Source organism: Bubalus bubalis, chromosome 8 (assembly GCF_019923935.1).
Source record: "Bubalus bubalis isolate 160015118507 breed Murrah chromosome 8, NDDB_SH_1, whole genome shotgun sequence".
NCBI classification, from domain to species: domain Eukaryota; kingdom Metazoa; phylum Chordata; class Mammalia; order Artiodactyla; family Bovidae; genus Bubalus; species Bubalus bubalis.
Genome location: NC_059164.1, coordinates 94,731,710 through 94,750,093, shown reverse-complemented (window position 1 = coordinate 94,750,093; position 18,384 = coordinate 94,731,710). Strand labels below are relative to the sequence as shown.

The 18,384-nt window shown below is 41.8% G+C and overlaps 1 protein-coding gene across 1 annotated transcript in view; it reads left to right on the top strand.

The window, feature by feature from the left end:
- PODXL (podocalyxin like) overlaps positions 1-6,102 on the top strand; it is a 48,219-nt gene extending 42,117 nt beyond the window's left edge. The window contains exons 6-9 of the mRNA XM_025291542.3: positions 276-423; positions 633-694; positions 959-1,126; positions 2,116-6,102. Coding sequence (XP_025147327.3) covers positions 276-423; positions 633-694; positions 959-1,126; positions 2,116-2,310 — 573 coding nt within the window. The 3' untranslated portion in view covers positions 2,311-6,102. The remainder of the gene's footprint in view (positions 1-275; positions 424-632; positions 695-958; positions 1,127-2,115) is intronic.
- Positions 6,103-18,384: the final 12,282 nt, after the last annotated feature.

The following is an 18,384-nucleotide window of genomic DNA, read 5'->3' as shown; positions in this document are numbered from 1 at the left end:
GCAGCAGATCATGATGCTTAAAGAGCTCTGAGAAAGAGGGGCACACTCGGGGGAATGGCATTGTTCAACCAAGATGAGATAAGCGGGACGGGGGGACGAGGGAGGAGAGAGAAGGCAGGGGCTGGCCCAGGAGGAGAGCGTGTGACCCGCCAGTCCAGGCAGTCGGTTCACAGCTGGCAACAGCATTGTCCTGACCTTAGCTTGCAAGGGCGGCCCCGCAAGCCTAGGCTGCTGTTGTGATCCCCGAGGAATTACCTGTTGTCTCCCCACAACAGAACACAGTCGCTTCAAATCACAGACTGGTCGAGGTGTTGTGCCAAGCAGTAAAATCCTCCTTCAACAAAACTCAAGATGAGTGCTATATAGAGATGGCTCCTGGTTCACATGCCCAGGAAGTGGACATCAAACAAATTACTATCATCAGTGAGTTGAGGGCAAGGGCAGGGAGGCCTGTCTGGGGTGGGAATGGGGCAGGGGGGTGACAGGAGCCACAGGATGGGTCAGTTGTCAACTCTCAGTCACCTGCACGAGAGACACACCGCTCAGGAGACGGAGGAACAGGAAGTCCTCTGTCCCTGCCATGTCTCTCTGAGCTAGACCACTGAAGCGGCATCTCTCCCTCTCCCCCTCAGCAAAGCTCCAACCCGCGGACATTTATAAGTTGCTGAAAGACGACTGGGACAAGCTAGAAGACGTAAGTAGACGGCCCCACATGCTGGGACAGACTGGGTCAGGAGCCTGTCCCTCGGAAGCCCGCGATTCCCCGGTTCCACTGTTTCTCATTGCTGAGGAACCTCTGGTTTGCAATCATCTAGATGGGAGGATAAAAGGGGCCAGCAGGGCAGTGGAACAGGCCCCCCAACCCCAAGTAGAAGAGCTCGTAAGTGAATGGGAGTTCTGAGAGAGAGAGGGACCCGGAACCTATTTTTTGCTCTGTCACTTTCTCTTTCCTGGCCAGGTGGGAGTCAGAGACATGCAGTTTGGGGGTCAAGGACCACCAGAAGAGATGGAGGACCGGTTCAGCATGCCCCTGATCATCACTATTGTCTGCATGGCATCCTTCTTGCTCCTGGTGGCGGCCCTCTATGGCTGCTGCCACCAGCGCCTCTCCCATAGGAAGGACCAGGTGAGGACCAAGCAGTCCAGTTCACCGGAGGACTTTCACCCTGTTATTCCCATATTAGAGAAAAGCCGTGGGCCCTTTCTGATAGGCAGAGGTCATCATCCCTTATTGGAAATGGAAATTTGCCTGAAGAATTAAAGAGGCGGCAAGGGTTTTGGAGTCAAAGAAGACTTGGGTTAAGCCCTAGCTCTGCCTCTGATTAACTGGGTGACCTTGAGCAAGTCATAATCTCTGAGCTTCAGGTTTCTCATCTGCGTAGTGGGAATATCCACCTTGCAGAGTTGCTCTGTGGATCCACTGCTGTAAATGGGCTGAGGCATACCCGTCTAACCAGAAGCTTTTTCATCTACCTTCCTAGGATTCCCTTGTAACAGTTCCGCCCAGATTCAGGGTTCTCAACCCTGGCTGCACACTGTGGAGAGCTTTACAAGAAATCTCCCTGCTTAGTTTCCTCACACCCCAACTGAAACGGCATTTCTGGGTCACTGTATTCGTTTAAAGCTTCCCAGGGACTGTCTTCTGCCACTGAGGTTGTATCCCGGGTAAAGGAGAGAAAGCTCCCTTCAGACGGTTTCCACCTGCAGCGGGAGGGCTAAAGTTTCTGTACGCATCATGTTCAGCCTTAGAGAAGTCCTAGTCATTCAGCCTGATGAAAGGCATTTTTTTAGAGTTCTTCCCTGTTCAGAGAAGTGGTGAGGAGGGACCTTGAGAGGAAGGTTTGATGGGGAAGGAGTGGAGGAGAGGAGATGGGAGAACAAAGTCCGTCTCTGCTGACGTTACAGATTTGCCACCAGGGGCCGAGCTGGGAATTCTAGGGATGCTGGGCAGGTTCTCATCTCAAACTTGCCCTGAGGCAAGCCAGCTGTCAGGATTGGCCTCCAGGACCACCTGGTGTTCACATTAGCTAAATTGGGGTTCCTGAATTATAGGGGTACAAGGCTGACAACTCTCAAAAACTACCCTTTTTTCTTGGGTCACCTCTCTCACTCTAGCAACGACTAACAGAGGAGCTACAGACGGTGGAGAATGGTTACCATGACAATCCGACACTGGAAGTGATGGAGACCTCATCAGAGATGCAGGAGAAGAAGGTGGCGAACCTCAATGGGGAGCTGGGGGACAGCTGGATTGTGCCTCTGGACAACCTGACCAAAGATGACCCTGAAGAGGAAGACACACACCTCTAATCGGGGCTGCCGGCCGTCTCCGACGGTGCAGAGCTCCAGCCCAACCACCTCAAGTGCCATTTGTAAGGGGAGGAGGAAGACCCTTCCCCTTAGAGGGAAAGACTGGGGAAGAAGAGCAGACTTGGAGGGTCCCCTCATCCCAGTCCCCACAGGCCTTAATTTTTCCCTTTTCAAGCTGAACAAATCACATTCTGTGTAGAATCCTCTTGTAGAATAACCCACTAGTGCCTGAGTGCAGTGCTGCTGGGAGAACAGGAAAGAGCCATAGAAGGAACTTTTCGAGACCATCTACTAGCCTCCCTTCACAGACAAGATGACTGAGGCCTAAAGAGGGTAAAGTCAAGGTCACACAGCCACTGGGTGACATGTCGGAATGAAAACAGAGACCCTTCATTCAGTCCAGTGCCCGTTCCCACCACACCACGCTGCTGGCATCACCCGTGCCCTCCCTCCAGAGCTACCCCGGGCAGGGGTGGAAGCTGCCCATCAGTGGAGGGTCTGGCTTCTTGAAAGGACAGGTCCTGTTCCTGTCTCGTCTGCCGGCCTTGTCTGCCTGCCTGTGTTCCTGCCGTTTGTTCTCCCTCCCTTCATTCAGTTTTTTCATCCCCACTGTGTTCCAGGGCCTCTGGGACTAACGGAGGTCATTCATGACCCTCAGTCCCTTGTTCTGGAGTCTAGTTTCCTGGCGTCTGCTGGCACTGACAGAGCACACAAGACTCCCCCTGTGAATATGTCTGCCCACCAGCCATCTACAGATGAAGAGAGAAAGGGAAGCCCCTCTTTCCAGGATGGGTCCCCACCTACCCCCAAGGCTCCCCAAGTGCTGCCTGGCCTCCCACTCCCACGGGGACTAAAATCTGCAGCAGCTACTGAAAGGCAAGATGTTTCCTGTTTCGTTGTCGTTGCTCAGCCGATGCAGTAGAGAGGAGATCCCAGCTCAGTCATTCCCTCTGAGGTTCAGCGTGAATGAGCAGCTTCAGGACAGAGCTTCCTCAGGCCCAGTCAGCAGAGAGGTGTCCAAACAGACAATCGACTGAAACAGGAAGGACAGGCTTTACTTTTCCATTTCATAGGATACTCAGGGGCTTTGCAAGTTGCTCAGAGTTTTCTCTCTTAATCCAGCCCTCTACTGCCAAAGGCCAAAACTCAAATCATTGAGATGTTTGAAGATTCCAGTCTTCTGTGCACAGGGCAAGAAGAGACTGGAGGGGAGGTGCACTTCAAGCTGCGTAAGGAGCAGCCAGCCTGAGTAGAATCCCAGCGACCTTTCACTGTCGGGCATGGAGCTAGGCCGTGCCATGTGCCCTCCTCGGTATTCCTAGTGGGGCTGGCTGCCCGGCGCTCCTGCAGGTTCTGGTGGCATTCTCAGGGAAGCACAGTGCCGACCGTTGCCCAGTGGAGGGGTTTGGAGGGAGCTTAGCAGGTAGCAGCTACATAGACGGCACCTGAGGACTGAGCACAGCGAGCTTTCACCTGATTTTCTGAGGAGAGGGAATTCTGCGTGGAATTTTGAACTCTGCCCACGGTCTCTCTGTTGCTAGGCATAATGCCCCTAGATCCTACTAGGAAGATGCTTTGGAGAATGAAATGGTCACTTGGCCTAGGCTGCGATAGATCTGATAGAATAGGCTCTCTGCTTTGGGATATTTTTTTTAAAGGAGAGGATCTTAGGGGGACAATCTGTGTCTTTCCTTGGCCATCTAATTCCCTCTTCATAGTCTTTAGCCATTTGATACTAAAGGGAAGAGGAAGGCCAGAGGTTCAAGTAGGGCCCCCAGTGAGTTTCCCACAGGCTAGAAAGATGCTAAGGTAACAAAGATCCTGAAGTATTTGCCCTGATTCTTCCCTATTTGGAGGCTGGCAGGATGGAGAATACTGGTTTGGGGGGAAATAGAAAATGCTGTCTCATTGGGAAAAGATGTTTGCTTCTTTCCTACCCAGGATTTGGTTCTTTCTACCCAGTGGGTTTCTATCATGGCCACCGTGGGAGAGGCCAGCCTGGATTACTCCTTTGCTGATTCTGGGTCTCATTCCACCAGCCAGGTTTAGACAGAGACAGCAAATACATTCTGGAAGCCAATCAAAGGCCATAACCCACAGGCCTCTTGGGGAGCGAGAAGGTGACTGGCAAGGACGAGAGAGTAAAAATGAGGCTTGGTCAAGAGGAATGACTGTGGCTCTGTCCAGAGACAGCCTTGATAAGCTCTGGGCTGGTTCAGAGGCTCCTTCTTTGGGTGCATCTGAACTGTATTGTTCTAGCCTTCTGGGCAACTTGCCGTGGCTTGCTCGTGCCACTAGACACCTATGTCAAAGACCATATTGCCATGCATCTGTAGTGGTCATCTTCTTCCCACATCTTTGCTGGTCTCGGATGCTATCTAGTTAATTCAGATTCTGGGGCTGAGAAGAGAGAAGAGAGAGAGAACTCAGCATTGACTTGAAACAGTCTGTACCAGAGAGATTATAAACTCTTATTTCGGTGGCACACTGGTTTCCCTAAACTTCATAAAAGGCCAGAAACCATGAATCTGATGACTGGACGAAATCCAGGGGGAAACACACTGTCATGTCAGTGGGGAGAGGCGCAGCAATGCTTATGAAGGGGGGCACAGAATATTCTTCTGTGTCATAGGACAAGATACAGGTTTAATCTAGTCTAGATGCAAGACTGTTCTTTCCTTTCTTGATAAGGAAAGCTAACAGAAAGTTTATTTAAATCACTTCTTGAGCTTTTATCTTTTTGACAATATACTGGAGAAACTTTGAAAAACCAGTTCCAGCTGATACACATATATGTATTTTTTGAAAATGTAAATACAACAGCCACATGTTAATCCACCCTGCACTGCTTTGAGTGAATATACTTTGAAAAAAACCTCTGTTAAGAGAGAAGGCTTTTTTCCCTCTAAACAGGAATGTAGATGTCTATTTTACTAGCTTTTGTTTTTCTTTAATGAAAAATGAAATACAAGACAGGCTGATGATGAAGTATTTGTCTTGGCAGACTGGGCATTTTTATTTTTAAATATGGTCCTCATCCCCTCCCCATGAAGTCCCAGCATGTTACAATAAGGGTTGTAGTCCATATGCACTGGTTGGGAAGAGACTCTCTAGTCATAGAGGGGTTTTAGAACCCAGTCCAATCTTTATTTTTTTAACAGAAGAAGAGTCTGAAGCCCAGAAAGATAAAGTGACCTGGCGAAACTCATGTATTTAGTGACAGAAAACAGGCTTAAAACCTGGAATGGAAGACTGTCCAGTGCTCTGTGCTTCAGGGAGAAACCAACAAATTAAGGAGAGTGATACCAAGGACAGATCTGCAGCAAAGCAAGCGTAGGGAGAGCATGAAGACAAAAACAGGAACCTTACTGGTCTGTGGCTTATTTAGATCTAAGACTTAAATGAACAATTTTGTTCTGCCAGGAATAGTTTTGAATAGTTTCTACATATAGGACTAAGGATCAAAGGGAACAGGATGGGAAGGCAGAGGGGGCGAGAGTAAAGCAATGGCTTTCATCCTTGTCATTAGCTGATTAACTCAGGTTTGGTGAAAATCCTACCCTGAGTCAAAGGAGGGGATTACTATTTGCTCCATGTCTTTTTAAAAAAATCAGTGAATGTTAAAAGAGTTTGCTCAGGAGACTGGGGGAGCTGTGTCTTAGTGGACAGGGGTCTAAAGTACACTGGAATTTACTGAGAAACTTGTTTGTAAAGATTATTACTTATTGCTGTTTTCTTACAAAAGTATATTTTGGAAAGTTGTATACTGTCAATTAAACTGCTTTTGTCTAAGCTGGCTCAAGCCCTAGTATTTCGCTCTGATTGGCTTCCATTCTTCACTTGCGCACATGGCTCATCACTGAAGACACAGTGGGGCGACCTCTGCTTAGCTGTGCCTGCTTAACTACACAGGCCCAGAGCAAAAGGACAGAAGCAAGAGAAAGGACAAAGGGGATTCTGGAGGTGATGCCAAGTTCTCCAGATAATCTCAGGCTGCTTTAGGGAGGAGAACCCAAAGTGCCCCATTTTCCCTCACAACACATTTATCAATGTTTTACCCTCTTCCTTCTCTTCATTTGCCTCAGAAAAAATTGTGACTCACCCACCACCAAAGATCCCAAGGGGGCTGCTGAATCCTGATAGGTATGAAACAGTTTTAAGGACAAGGCAAACATTAATAAAAATACAAAAAAATTTAAAGGATTCTGTTCTGCCAATAAAAGGATCAGTTTACTTGTCAGAAGCCTGTGCCTGTCCCTTACCCAGAGATATGCGAGCATGCCCAGTAATGTCAGACTCTCAGATCCCATGCAGCACAGGCTCCTCTGTCCCTGGGATTCTCCAGGCAAGGATACTGGAGTGGGTTGCCATTTCCTCCTCCAGGGGATCTTCTGACTCAGGGATCAAACCCACCTCCTCCTATATTTCCTGTGTTAGCAGGTGGATTCTTTACCCAGAGATGTAGTGAAGATGAAGGAGGTTCAGGAAAGGAATTGCTCAAAGATGATTCTGATTCTGTCTCTTGGGGTGGTAATTATCTACTGACATGTTTCTTCACTGCAAGAAGAAAACTTTATCATTCCTAATCTGCTGCAGGGAAACAGGTGAATCTGGTCCATGCTCATACTTGGCTAAACGGCAGTCTCTTCTGTTTGCCTGGCATCTGACAGTCTACACATCTTATTTAGGAGTTGCCACCATTCTACCAATAGGGAAACTGGGGACAGAAACTGAGGATTCTCTCAACATCACACAGCTAGTTAAATGTACCAGTAGCCCTCCAATCTACATCTTTTCCCTCCCAAGTCCTACATTCTCTCAACACCATATTGATGCTTGTGTTCCAATAACAACAAAGTATGTTTCCAGAATGCAATTATAATAGGATTTTCCTTTTACATGGGAGTTCCGAAAGGCAGTTAACATCCTTAAGGGTGCCAGAGTTGGGCCAGGGGTATTTTGAGGTTAACTTCAAGAGTGTGCCAAGAATACAGAAAGGAGGAGTACCAAGGACTCAGGAAGGCCTCTGGCCATGCTCAAGGTACACTGTTCTAAGAGAATGACTCATCGTTTATCATGGTCACAAAGACCTATGACTCCATTCTCTTCCTGAAGAGGTCATTCACCCTGCTCCCTGCCCTGCCAACCACGAGGCACTCTCAGTGGTCATTTTTAATTTGTTATGCCTCTTAGTCACTCGTAAGTCCCCATTTTACAAGCTCCCTCCCAAACCACATATTTACTTTGAATCCTAAGGGTGAAAAAATTAAAGAATAGGACTAGCCACTATAATTACATAGGTGGTACTGAGATAGCTAGTATTTTTCAATGGCCTTGGCATCTTATAGATTAAAGTCACTGGGACCCTAGCAAACAGGGTCTTCTACCAGCATTTACTTAAAAGGGAAGGTGAGGCAAAGGAGTTGAGACTGTGCCTAGTGCTACACAAAAGTCACTGGCGGATCTAGATATGAGCCTAGGATTCCTGACTCCTGCCCTGGACCACCCATCCTTACAGCCTGAGTTCAGAGGGCAGGTAGACAACATGTGCTACAGACATTATACCAAATGTCCTAACCTCCCACTTGAAGTTTTGCCAAACATCAGACTAGCCTGGCAGTGGACAGACCAACAGTAGGAAAGCTACTTCTACTATAGCTTTTCTTCCTCTCTTCCTTGTAATACGAATGTTTCTGGACAGTATATAACTTGACGGCCTTCATCCACACTTGATATGGGAGCAGCTACGTCTCAACTGCGTTAAACACGAAGCCTTCTCTGCTGACTGCTCCCCTCCCACCAGATGACAAATACCTCAAGGGAGAGGAGGTGGTGACCCACATTTCCATCCTTTTAATTCTCTACAGGATTAACCCAGGAAAGGCCAATTCCTTACTTTATCACCACACACTGTTTTCCTGTTTTGAAAACAGAGAAATGTTACTCATGGGCCATGCTCAAAGCACACTCTAGTAAAATGGATTATTTTTGATTTGTAAAGTGAGAGAACATAATCCCTATTTTGAATAAAATCAGTGGACAACTAACACCAGAATACAGGATCACACACAAAGCCAAGAAAAATGTAAACCAGACCAGGAGATAGAAAGGGCCAAGAGGAAAGCTCATACAACTCAGCCCAAACAATCCGTTATCTTTGTTGAGCATATTTCTGAGTTTATTTTTTTCAAGAATCAGCCCTTAAAATTTCTTCCCCTTCTTTGGAGACAGGGATCCAGAATTCTACCAGCCTTCAGATTCTCTTTATTATCTTTTCTACAATTAATTTTCAGTTCAGTTTTTTTTCCTTCTAGTTCCTAACTTGTACAAGCATGCCCCCACTTAAAGAAAACCTGGGAAACCCAAGTCCAGATTTACAAAACGGATAAAGTAGGACTGGTCATTAACAATAGACGAAGAAAACACCATTTTATGAAGTCACTTACCAGTGCTCTTTAGGAAACTTCCCCTAGAAACTCAGTAAGATCCACCAGAGTGTCATTTCAACACTGCCTCAAAGAAAACAAGGTCTTTCTACAGTGTATATAATTTGCCTGAATAAAACTCACCTGTTTGAGGGAAAATATTAACTTTGTAAAAGTATTTACAAAGTATGTAGGTATTTCAAAAGTTGACTTCAAAAGAAGTTTTACCAAACACAAGAAACATCTTGTAGTGTCCATATATAACTTTTTATTAAGAAAATGAACAAAATACATTCTTTCTCCATATGTACATTACATACAACATAATTCTACAACTGCGACTGTTCAGCAGATCACCTATTTATTCACAAAGCAGTGTTAACACATTCACCAAACCTGGGATCAGAACATTACTCATACTAAGAAAGAAAACAAAACCCTAAAAAGTCCATACTGATAGGGCAAAAGTGAGATAAAACAGAGGATCATGAGCGGGGTGAGGAAGATTACAGAGCACACTCAACAGAGCCCAGCAATGTAGAACACTAATGATGTCAGAGGATACCTGATGCCCCCAAAACGGTTCTGTTTAAACATTCTAGCTGGCCCATGCCAGGGGTTCCAGACCTATCTCATGATTCCACTACAGGATCCGTGTTGCTATAGAAGAGGAGAGTAAAGGAAGGGGTGGGACCCTGAAAGGTTGTGGTTTCTTCCTTCATACATTAAGAAAAGGACTCTCATGAAATACAAAGCTCCTAAATCTTAGCTGATAACCAGAGAAATACATTTTTGGAGAGACAGTTGCTAAGCATGGTAAGGGAAATCTTGTGTCAAGGACTCCTTATTTATATACTTATGCTCATCTCTTTTCTTTTGCTTTGCTCTTCTCTGCTTTTCCTTTGGCCTTTGAAAAGTACCTTATCCTTCTTAGGTGTGAGTTTAATTATGATTATATTAAAATAAAGTCCATCTAAATAGAAAGCTCTTTGTTATGAATATGCTCCAAATGTCTATAACGGTACATAAAGGGTTTTAAAATTCAAATTAATCTTAGAGATACAATTTCAAATGACCTGAACAAGGCAGCTCCTTATATAGCTTTTGGGTAGTATCTTCTATCTATAGTTTAGGCTTAAAAATTACATTTCAACAATTATTTTCAGATGGTTTATCTAAAAAGGATAATGTTTTAAAGGAAAAATGCTTGTGGACAATGGAATGGCTGTGTCAAGATTTTTTATTTTTTTCCTGGTCTTTACCATGTAGGGTAACAGAAGTAAAGTAAAATGAGTGAGTCTCAACAGTTAAATAAGAGTGGCTTTCCTTCTTCACACTCTGTAATTTCCTAAATTTCTATGATAAACATAATAATAATACAAAACCAATCAATGTTATTATTTAAAAGTCCCATTAGAGATGTTTAACACTCATGAACTGGCTGCTCTAACACCATGTTTCCAGTCTGGGAGATGTGCTAACAGAGAGCAGGAACTATCCACAGCGTCAATAAGCAGATCCAGAAAGACAGATTCTACTGGCTGTGGATGAGCTGCACCTTTCTGCTCAACCTAATCTGCAGTCCAACTTTGGTTCTGAGGATCTATCTCTATCTAAATGGATCTTAATTTCTGGCCAAGAGATACTTCTAATTTGTAAGAGTTGACAAAAAAAAACCTCTAACGTCTTTCCCAAGCTGCATTCATAACCCCCCCAACCCCCCATCTTTTCCATTGAAAAGGTGGAATATTGTTTGTTGCCAAGACCAACACAAGAAAAGGAGGCCCTAAGTTTTCCTATACTCTTCTGAGGCTGCAGACTCAGCTGTGGGAAGAAATCTCATTAAAAACAAAAACCTATTTCCATAAAAGAATCTGCTCACAAAAAAATGTCTCTTTACAGTTTCTAAACTGAGCTATATGGAAAATTAATACTATATTATTTAATTTGTTCACTTCAAAAGATATTTTATGACAAGTCAGAAGAGCAAGCTGGCTTAAAGAATAACACAATCACAGTGTATCTTGGTTAGGCTAAATGTAATGCTTAAGAAAGTGAGTCCACTTTTATTTCTCTAAATGTGTGGTTTACAATTCAGGGAAAAATTCTTTTAAAACTGGTTACCAAAATCATTTTTCTGGGAAAGGAAAAAAAAAAATCTCAAAAAGGAGACTACACACATGACTGTTAAAAACATAGCTTCTCCACAGAAGATTGCTCACATTTAAACTTTTGGACTTCGATATCCTACTATCAAATTTGGGGTTTATAGCTAATGTGTATGTGTAAATCGTATCCGACTCTGCGAGCCCATGGACTATACAGGCCATGGAATTCTCCAGGCCAGAACACTGTGGAGTGGGTAGCCTATCCCTTCTTTAGGGGATCTTCCAGATCCAGGAATCAAAACAGGGTCTCCAGAAAAGCCAAGTGAATTTAAGCTAAGCCTTTATAAAGGTGCAAGTATCCTAAGACTTTTAAAGTACACAATTTAAAAAATGTTCAGTTCAGTTCAGTCGCTCAGTCGTGTCCGACTCTTTGTGACCCCATGAATCGCAGCACACCAGGCCTCCCTGTCCATCACCAACTCCTGGAGTTCACTCAGACTCATGTCCATCATTCTGTCCTGTTTCCCCGCCTTTTACCTTATGAAGGTAAACACAGCCAACTACAAGGCAACATGCTGAAACAGTCACTTGCCAAAATCTGATGGCATAGGATCCTCTCCTTTGCTGCAAAATGAATTTATAGAGCTCTGCCAGTTACAGTGGAATTAAACTCATTCTAGATACTTTCTCTAATGCAGTCACTTCACAGATGGGAAGGAAACCTAAAGAACAAACCAAAATTGTTAAGTACTCCTAATGCCAAGCCCAGAACTCATTTACTTCCTGGCAAAGTCAAATAAACAGAGACTTTCTAGAGTATGTTTAATTTATTTATTTTAAAACACGGAAACTAAACTGATATCAGTTCAATTCTGTATGGGTTAGAAGTTAAGCATGAAATGATAATTTTCTTCCTAAAGGGCTAGAAAATGAATGCCAACCACATGACACTAGCTGAACTGTAACAAAGGTTTTCTTGAGATTTGTTAACAAAAGGAGAGAAATTAAGCTCAAAATTGGCTACTTGAGCAACTCCTTAATCATGCACAAAGGCCTGTTCAGTACATCACACAGTGTTTTTCCTTTCTGCCAATTAATTTTGCATTCATTAAGCACTGAATGAAAGTGAAGAATGACGATCTTTTCAGGTTGGTATTCGCGTGGCAGACAGCTCAGATACCCAAACTAACTGCTGTGAATGCTAGCATCCCAGATGGTACACAGCTGTGTGCAGCAAGAGCTTAAACTTGATAAAAAAACAAGTTCCCTGGGAGCCCCCAAAATTTGTGTGTTAAAATGTTTTATTGCTGGTTTTTCCTCTGGATCCTTATCAAGGAACTGGCTGTACATAAGAAACTGCTCACCTACTTTAAGATCTAGAGCCCATTATAACTGGATTTTCTGTTTCAAGATCTGTATCAGCTATTTGGGAGAGTGAGAAAAGCAACTAACCAAGAAATGCTGCTTTCTAAAGACTGTTCAGAATAACTGAGCTTTGATCCCTTTTGACAGGCTTCTTCTCAGCACTGCAATAGATTAATTTATGGTTAGAAATGAAGAACTTTCTTTCTCATTTAGATCTGTGGACCTTCAAATCCATGGGCAAAAAGCTCCTAGTTTTCCTTCTCTAACAAACCTTCAAATCTCCTATATAGATCTGTTCCTGAAGTTCAATACTTCCAAGTGAAAATGCCAAACAGTCAAAACAGGACATTACATATAATTGTTTAATAGTTCATCAAAACTGTTTCAACAGCAGATAAAAAGAAAAAGAAGACAAATTAGTTCATAATTTCAAGTGATACAACTGGTCTATTTCCTTACTTAACATTTCCCCCTTTATTGTTGCTAACCCTGTGGCTGTCAGGTAATATCCACGTAACACTGTTTACAATAAAGCTAGGCAGTGTTTGAGGACACGATAGTACGTATTTGGAAGTCTTACTTCCAAAGAATGGCTACTGTGGAAGATAAACTAGAATTACCCTTTGATTTTCAGGTTTTTACGTTCTGAATTGAACTGGACTTCAAGATCTGTAACTTCAGAGTTCTAAGAGGAAAAAATATACAGATTCCCACAAAGGCATCTCCGTGTTCTACGAGAAAATCTGGTTTACTATCATTTCTAATGACTCCTTAGGTTAAGGGCTGTAAATCTACTGTCAGAGAATTTACATGATTTATCACTGGCAATGACTGGGTAGGATTTAGCTATTTAAAATTTGAGCTAAATTCACATTCTTTGTTGTTGTTGTTATTCTTTTGGGCCATGTGGTATGGCTTATGGAATCTTAGTTCCTCGACTAGGGATCAAACCCAGGGCCTTGGCAATGTAAATGTGGTGTCCTAACCACTGGACCACCAGGGAATTCACTAAATTTACATACTTAAGGGGAAGAGACATTTATAAGACTGTACTACACTTTTAAAAATTTATTTATTTTTTTGGTCACACCAAGAGGCATGTGGGATCTTAGTTCCCTGACCAAGGATTGAATCTGCACCCTCTGCATTGGAAGCATGGAAGCTTAAACATTAGACCACCAGAGAAGTCCCTGTACTATTTTAAGAAAAAAAAAAAAAAAAAAAAACACAGAATGAATACCAATCATTTCATGGCAATTAAAGCTATTCCTGATATTCAATTATCTCAGAAATTGAAAGTCAATTCTTAACACAAAATTCAACTTTAGCAGAAAATCAATGCTACTCAGGGGAGGTAAGAATAGGGAACTGAAAGTTACTCAGTGTCTGACTCTGCGACCCCATGGACTATACCATGGAATTCTCCAGGCCAGAATACTGGAGTGGGTAGCCTTTCCCTTCTCCAAAGGATCTTCCCAACCCAGGGATCGAACCCAGGTCTCCAGCATTGCAGGTGGATTCTTTGCCAGCTGAGCCACAAGGGAGGCCCAAGAACTCTGGAGTGGGTAGCCTATCCCTTCTCCAGGGGATCTTCCCGATCCAGGAATCGAACTGGGGCCTCCTGCATTGCAGGCAGATTCTTTACCAGTTGAGCTACGAGGGAGGCTCTAAGAATAGGGGGAAAGAGGCAAAGAAATACAAAGACAACAGGCAAATGAAAATTCTGGTGATGTGCTAAATTCCATGAGCTCTGCTATGAAACGTGCACCTCACCTATAGTATAACTATACTTCTTAGTGCCAGGCAAAGCAACACTGGCTCTTCATTTAAAGAATGCTATAAGCTATAAGCCATATTACTATCCCCCAAATGAAAATGATTCAAGCACTTTTATAGCAGTGTCTGAACATTATAAATTCTTTAATAACATATGATTTTAAATTTCACTAATCTATTGTCATTATCAAGGATAAAAGAGCATGTTTGCTTCAGAATGATTTTGAAAACCCAGGAAGTCTAGGGCTAAAAAAGCCCCGAATAAAGTTATAATTGCTAAGAAAAATAATGGAAGCACAATTCATAGTATTTGGGGGATAGGAAGAAATCAAGGTTTAAAAATTATGTATAAATAAAATCTCTTAAGACAGCTTTTTTTTTTTTAAAATAAAAAGAGCATTTGGTGAAGAAATCAATAACTGTAGTTATGAGTCCTCCCTGTCAAAACAAACAGTGCTGACTGACATCATCAGCTGATCTAGCTGGCTCCTAATTATTTCAACAAACATCAAAATTTCCACCTTCAACTGAATTACCTCCAGATTAGAAGTTTGGAGCACCCATATCATTTCAGCATTAATACAAACCACAGGGAGATGTAGGTCATAGTCAAAAATCACAAAAGAATAATGCTATTTGACTAATAAGGAATACAAAAAATTTGAGTGAAAGTACCTAATCTACAACTACTGTTATATACAGACTCTCTATGATTACTCCTCTAAGAACTATAAACTTTTTCTAAGAAGCCTGTGTATCTTAGATTAAGGACTATCTTAAGAATTTAAAACTTAATTAAAGTTCAGGCTAGAATTTCTGAAAAAGTTTGAAACTGCACGTGCTAAGTCGCTTCAATTGTGTCCGACTCTTTGCAATCCTATGGATTGTAGCCCTCCAGGCTCCTCTGTCCATGGGATTCTCCAGGCAAGAATACTGGAGTGGGTTGCCATTTCCTTCTCCAGGTGATCTTCCGAACCCAGGGACTGAACCTGCATCTCTTGTGTCTCCTGCATTGCAGGCAGATTCTTTACCACCGAGTGACCGGGGTATGTACATGTATTTTTTGAGAGGGGGAGAAAAAAAGATTACAAAGGGTATATTTTTTAATAGCTTGATGATGTTTAAAGTACACATTGTATGATCCTCTCCCATAGAAATCATTTCAAACCATAATTCTCAAGTGCTTTGTAACACCCAACCAGCTAAAGAGGTAGCATGACATTCAGCTAGGAAATAATCAAATGACCCACGGTTACCTAATGAATTTCATCTTGTGTTAAGAATAATTATAGGGTAACTCCTTACATGACACTGAGTTTAATTCAGAAAACAAAATCAGAACTACACTGCTTTATAAGTGCTTTTGAGCCATTAAGTATCATTCACAATCTAGCATTGTGTCTCAAACTAGTTTCTGTTTATAAATTAAATTTTAAAACTGTTTTATTATCTGAAACTCTGTTAATGTATCTCTAAATAGCACTTTTAAGGCAGATGTGAAGAGATCCACTAGAAAGATAAGTTGGCAAATCATTTATGTTCAAGACATATTTCACTGATTAATGTAGTTTTATAATCTTAAAACACTGAGCTCTAAACACAACATGCTTTTCTGTGATAAATCAGTGTATTAACTTTCTAATGTTTTCTATCAGTTTTAAAGAAAACCAGGTCTAGAAGACAATCTTGCTAAAGGTTAATACTGTCAGCTTTAGCACAGAGCGAGGCACCCAAGTCTCAATTCCTTTGCTTCACAGGAGGCCAATACATGTGAATTATTCAGGTTAGCCACATGAGGTCTCTGTCATTCCACAAGATCCAAGTGCATTTTGGAAGTATCTTACAAATCAGATAATTAATTTATCACGAGGTACAAGCACTGAAAATAGTGTTAGAGCCTAGTCTATTTCTAGTTTAAATTATTTCTAGTTTATTATTCTGGAATAATATATTCCAGTGGAAAAAGGAGAAATGGGGATGAGGTTGAAGTTAGCGGTAATGAAACTGAGCAAACTGTACTCCACTAATGAACGCATCTAGCACCAGGGTGTCTCAATGGGGGCTCACTAAGCTAGGATAAAAGGATTTTTAAGTAGTAAAGCATAGATATTTGGCTACTTGAACAATGTATATAAATACCAAAGTAAATTCTATAATATACTACTAGAATACTTGGAAATACATGTAGCTTTTCACTAAATATATAAACAAGTTACACATCAGGGTTCGGATGTCCAAAGTGAGCCGAGTGTCAATCCTGGTGGGTATAATGAAGCCCTACATTCTCTGGCAATCATTACCAGCACTGCCCCAGGGTACAAATTCTGATTTACCTAGTCAATAACTTCCTAAATACAGTCTATGTCACTTAAGCAACACTAAATGGTTTGCTATGACTCAATCCTATTTTAACACGTTAGTGAAAAATATATATAGAAGTGAAAAAAAGAGAAAAGGTTTCACTTAAAGTGAGGAAAGATGAAATTAGAACAAGAATATTTAGAAAACAATCAGTAGAAAGTCAGTTAGGGAAAAAAATAAAAGCAAACAAAATCACTGAGTCCAAGAACTAAGTTTCCTCCAAATACAGAATCTAAAGAACTACAGGAAAAAAATGGCCAGAAAAAAGCAGGGGGCGGGGAGGGGAGGGAACCACCATAATAAAGTAACTATCCTCCAATTAAAATAAATAAATAAAAATAAATGGTGGAGGGGAGCAGAATTTCATTTGGTTACTGTCTTTAAAAGTGCCAGAAATCACAGTGAGTAAAACTAGAGCTTTTAAATTTAGAAACGCTTTCCAAGTTCTTTCCTATCAACTCACTGATTTGTACTTGATTCCTCAAAAAGACTTCACTAGATTATAATATGAACAATTATGTTTTATGTTCTTGACTGTCACTTAGGGAAATCTTTTAAGGAACTGTATAAGTAGTAAGTAGATTCTACTTGCTCACCTGTAAAGTCAATGGGTTATTCTGCAGCTACATAGTTAGGTACTTCCTGAATTATGTACTGTATCTTTCATAAATCTAATTGTTTTATAAATCACTACTGATTGCTTTGGAATGCCTGAAAAGCTAAGGACTCCAAGATTCAAGGCTAGGAGTAGGAGAGATATATTTCTATCCGTCTCCAAAAGATGAGAAACCATGCAATAATGACTAACTGAAGAGGGATCTCAAAGTCTCATTCTTATACATGAGACTTTTCAAAAGTGCAAATCAATTTCTTCTTTCTTTGGTGAGGCCTAACCTTGCTACTCGGGACATACTAAATTCTCTGAAGGCATTCACTTGAAGAGCCATTGGACTGGTAGACATTTATTATACTCAGTCTGCTTTAAGTGTGGTGGGTGTGGGTTGCATACAGCATACTTCTTGGCCAGGTTTAAGTTTCCTATGCCGCATTCCACAGCACCTCATGGAATACAAGCCTCCAATCTTCACAACAAAAGGAACTGTGGAACTGCCTTTCTTCTAAATAAAAAAATATTTGCACCATTATTTTTCTTTTTCTCTATTGAAAAAAGCCTGGTCTATGTGTTATATGAAATGCCTGTCAGTTGTAGTCCACTGGACTACAAACCATTATTCTTTAAAATATCAGTATATAGAAGCAGATGTAGGGAGCTAATGTGTATGGAAATAACGCAGCCCTGGAACCCATTCTCCCAAATGGAAACACTATAAAGAGACAGCATTTGTAGGAAGAAACTGACAGCATACAGGACGAAATTGAAGCCCTGGCCCTGAATAGCTCTGCCAGGGGAAGGAGTTGTTTTCTTCCAGAACAGTATCCATGAATGTATCAGTCACAACCAGAATCCTCCTGCTGGTAATTTTGAGAATGGCTCTTAAAGGTTCTGAAGTATATTCTCTCCTCGGTTTAAGGTTTCTGTGACTCAAAGTTTTGTAATAATCACTACAAAATATATCATTATAGGAATACTATATACCAATCTTAGATAAGTACGTGGATCAATCTCAGGTTTTGCCTTTTAGTTCTATGACAAGGAGCCCTCTGTCTCTCCTACTGTTTAATGTAATACAAGACTCTAGTCAACAAAGACACATATATCACTTAAACATACAGCAACTGCCCTACAGAACTATATACTGTTAAGAATGAAGTAAAGAGGTAACATGATATAAATCACTTACAAGCAGTTGGGTGATATAAGGTAAAGTGAAATGGGAAGAAAAGAAAAAGAAAGAAAGGGCAAAACAAGCCAACAACAAAATCCCAATCCTTGTAGCACTGAGTCCGTGAACAGGGCTTATTTGTCCCAATTTTAGAAAAATGAAATAAAGATCAGAAAAGGGTATACTGCCTGATTATTTTTTTCTTTTATACTCATGAATTCTTAAAAGTTAAAGTAAGAAAAAATATATATTTAA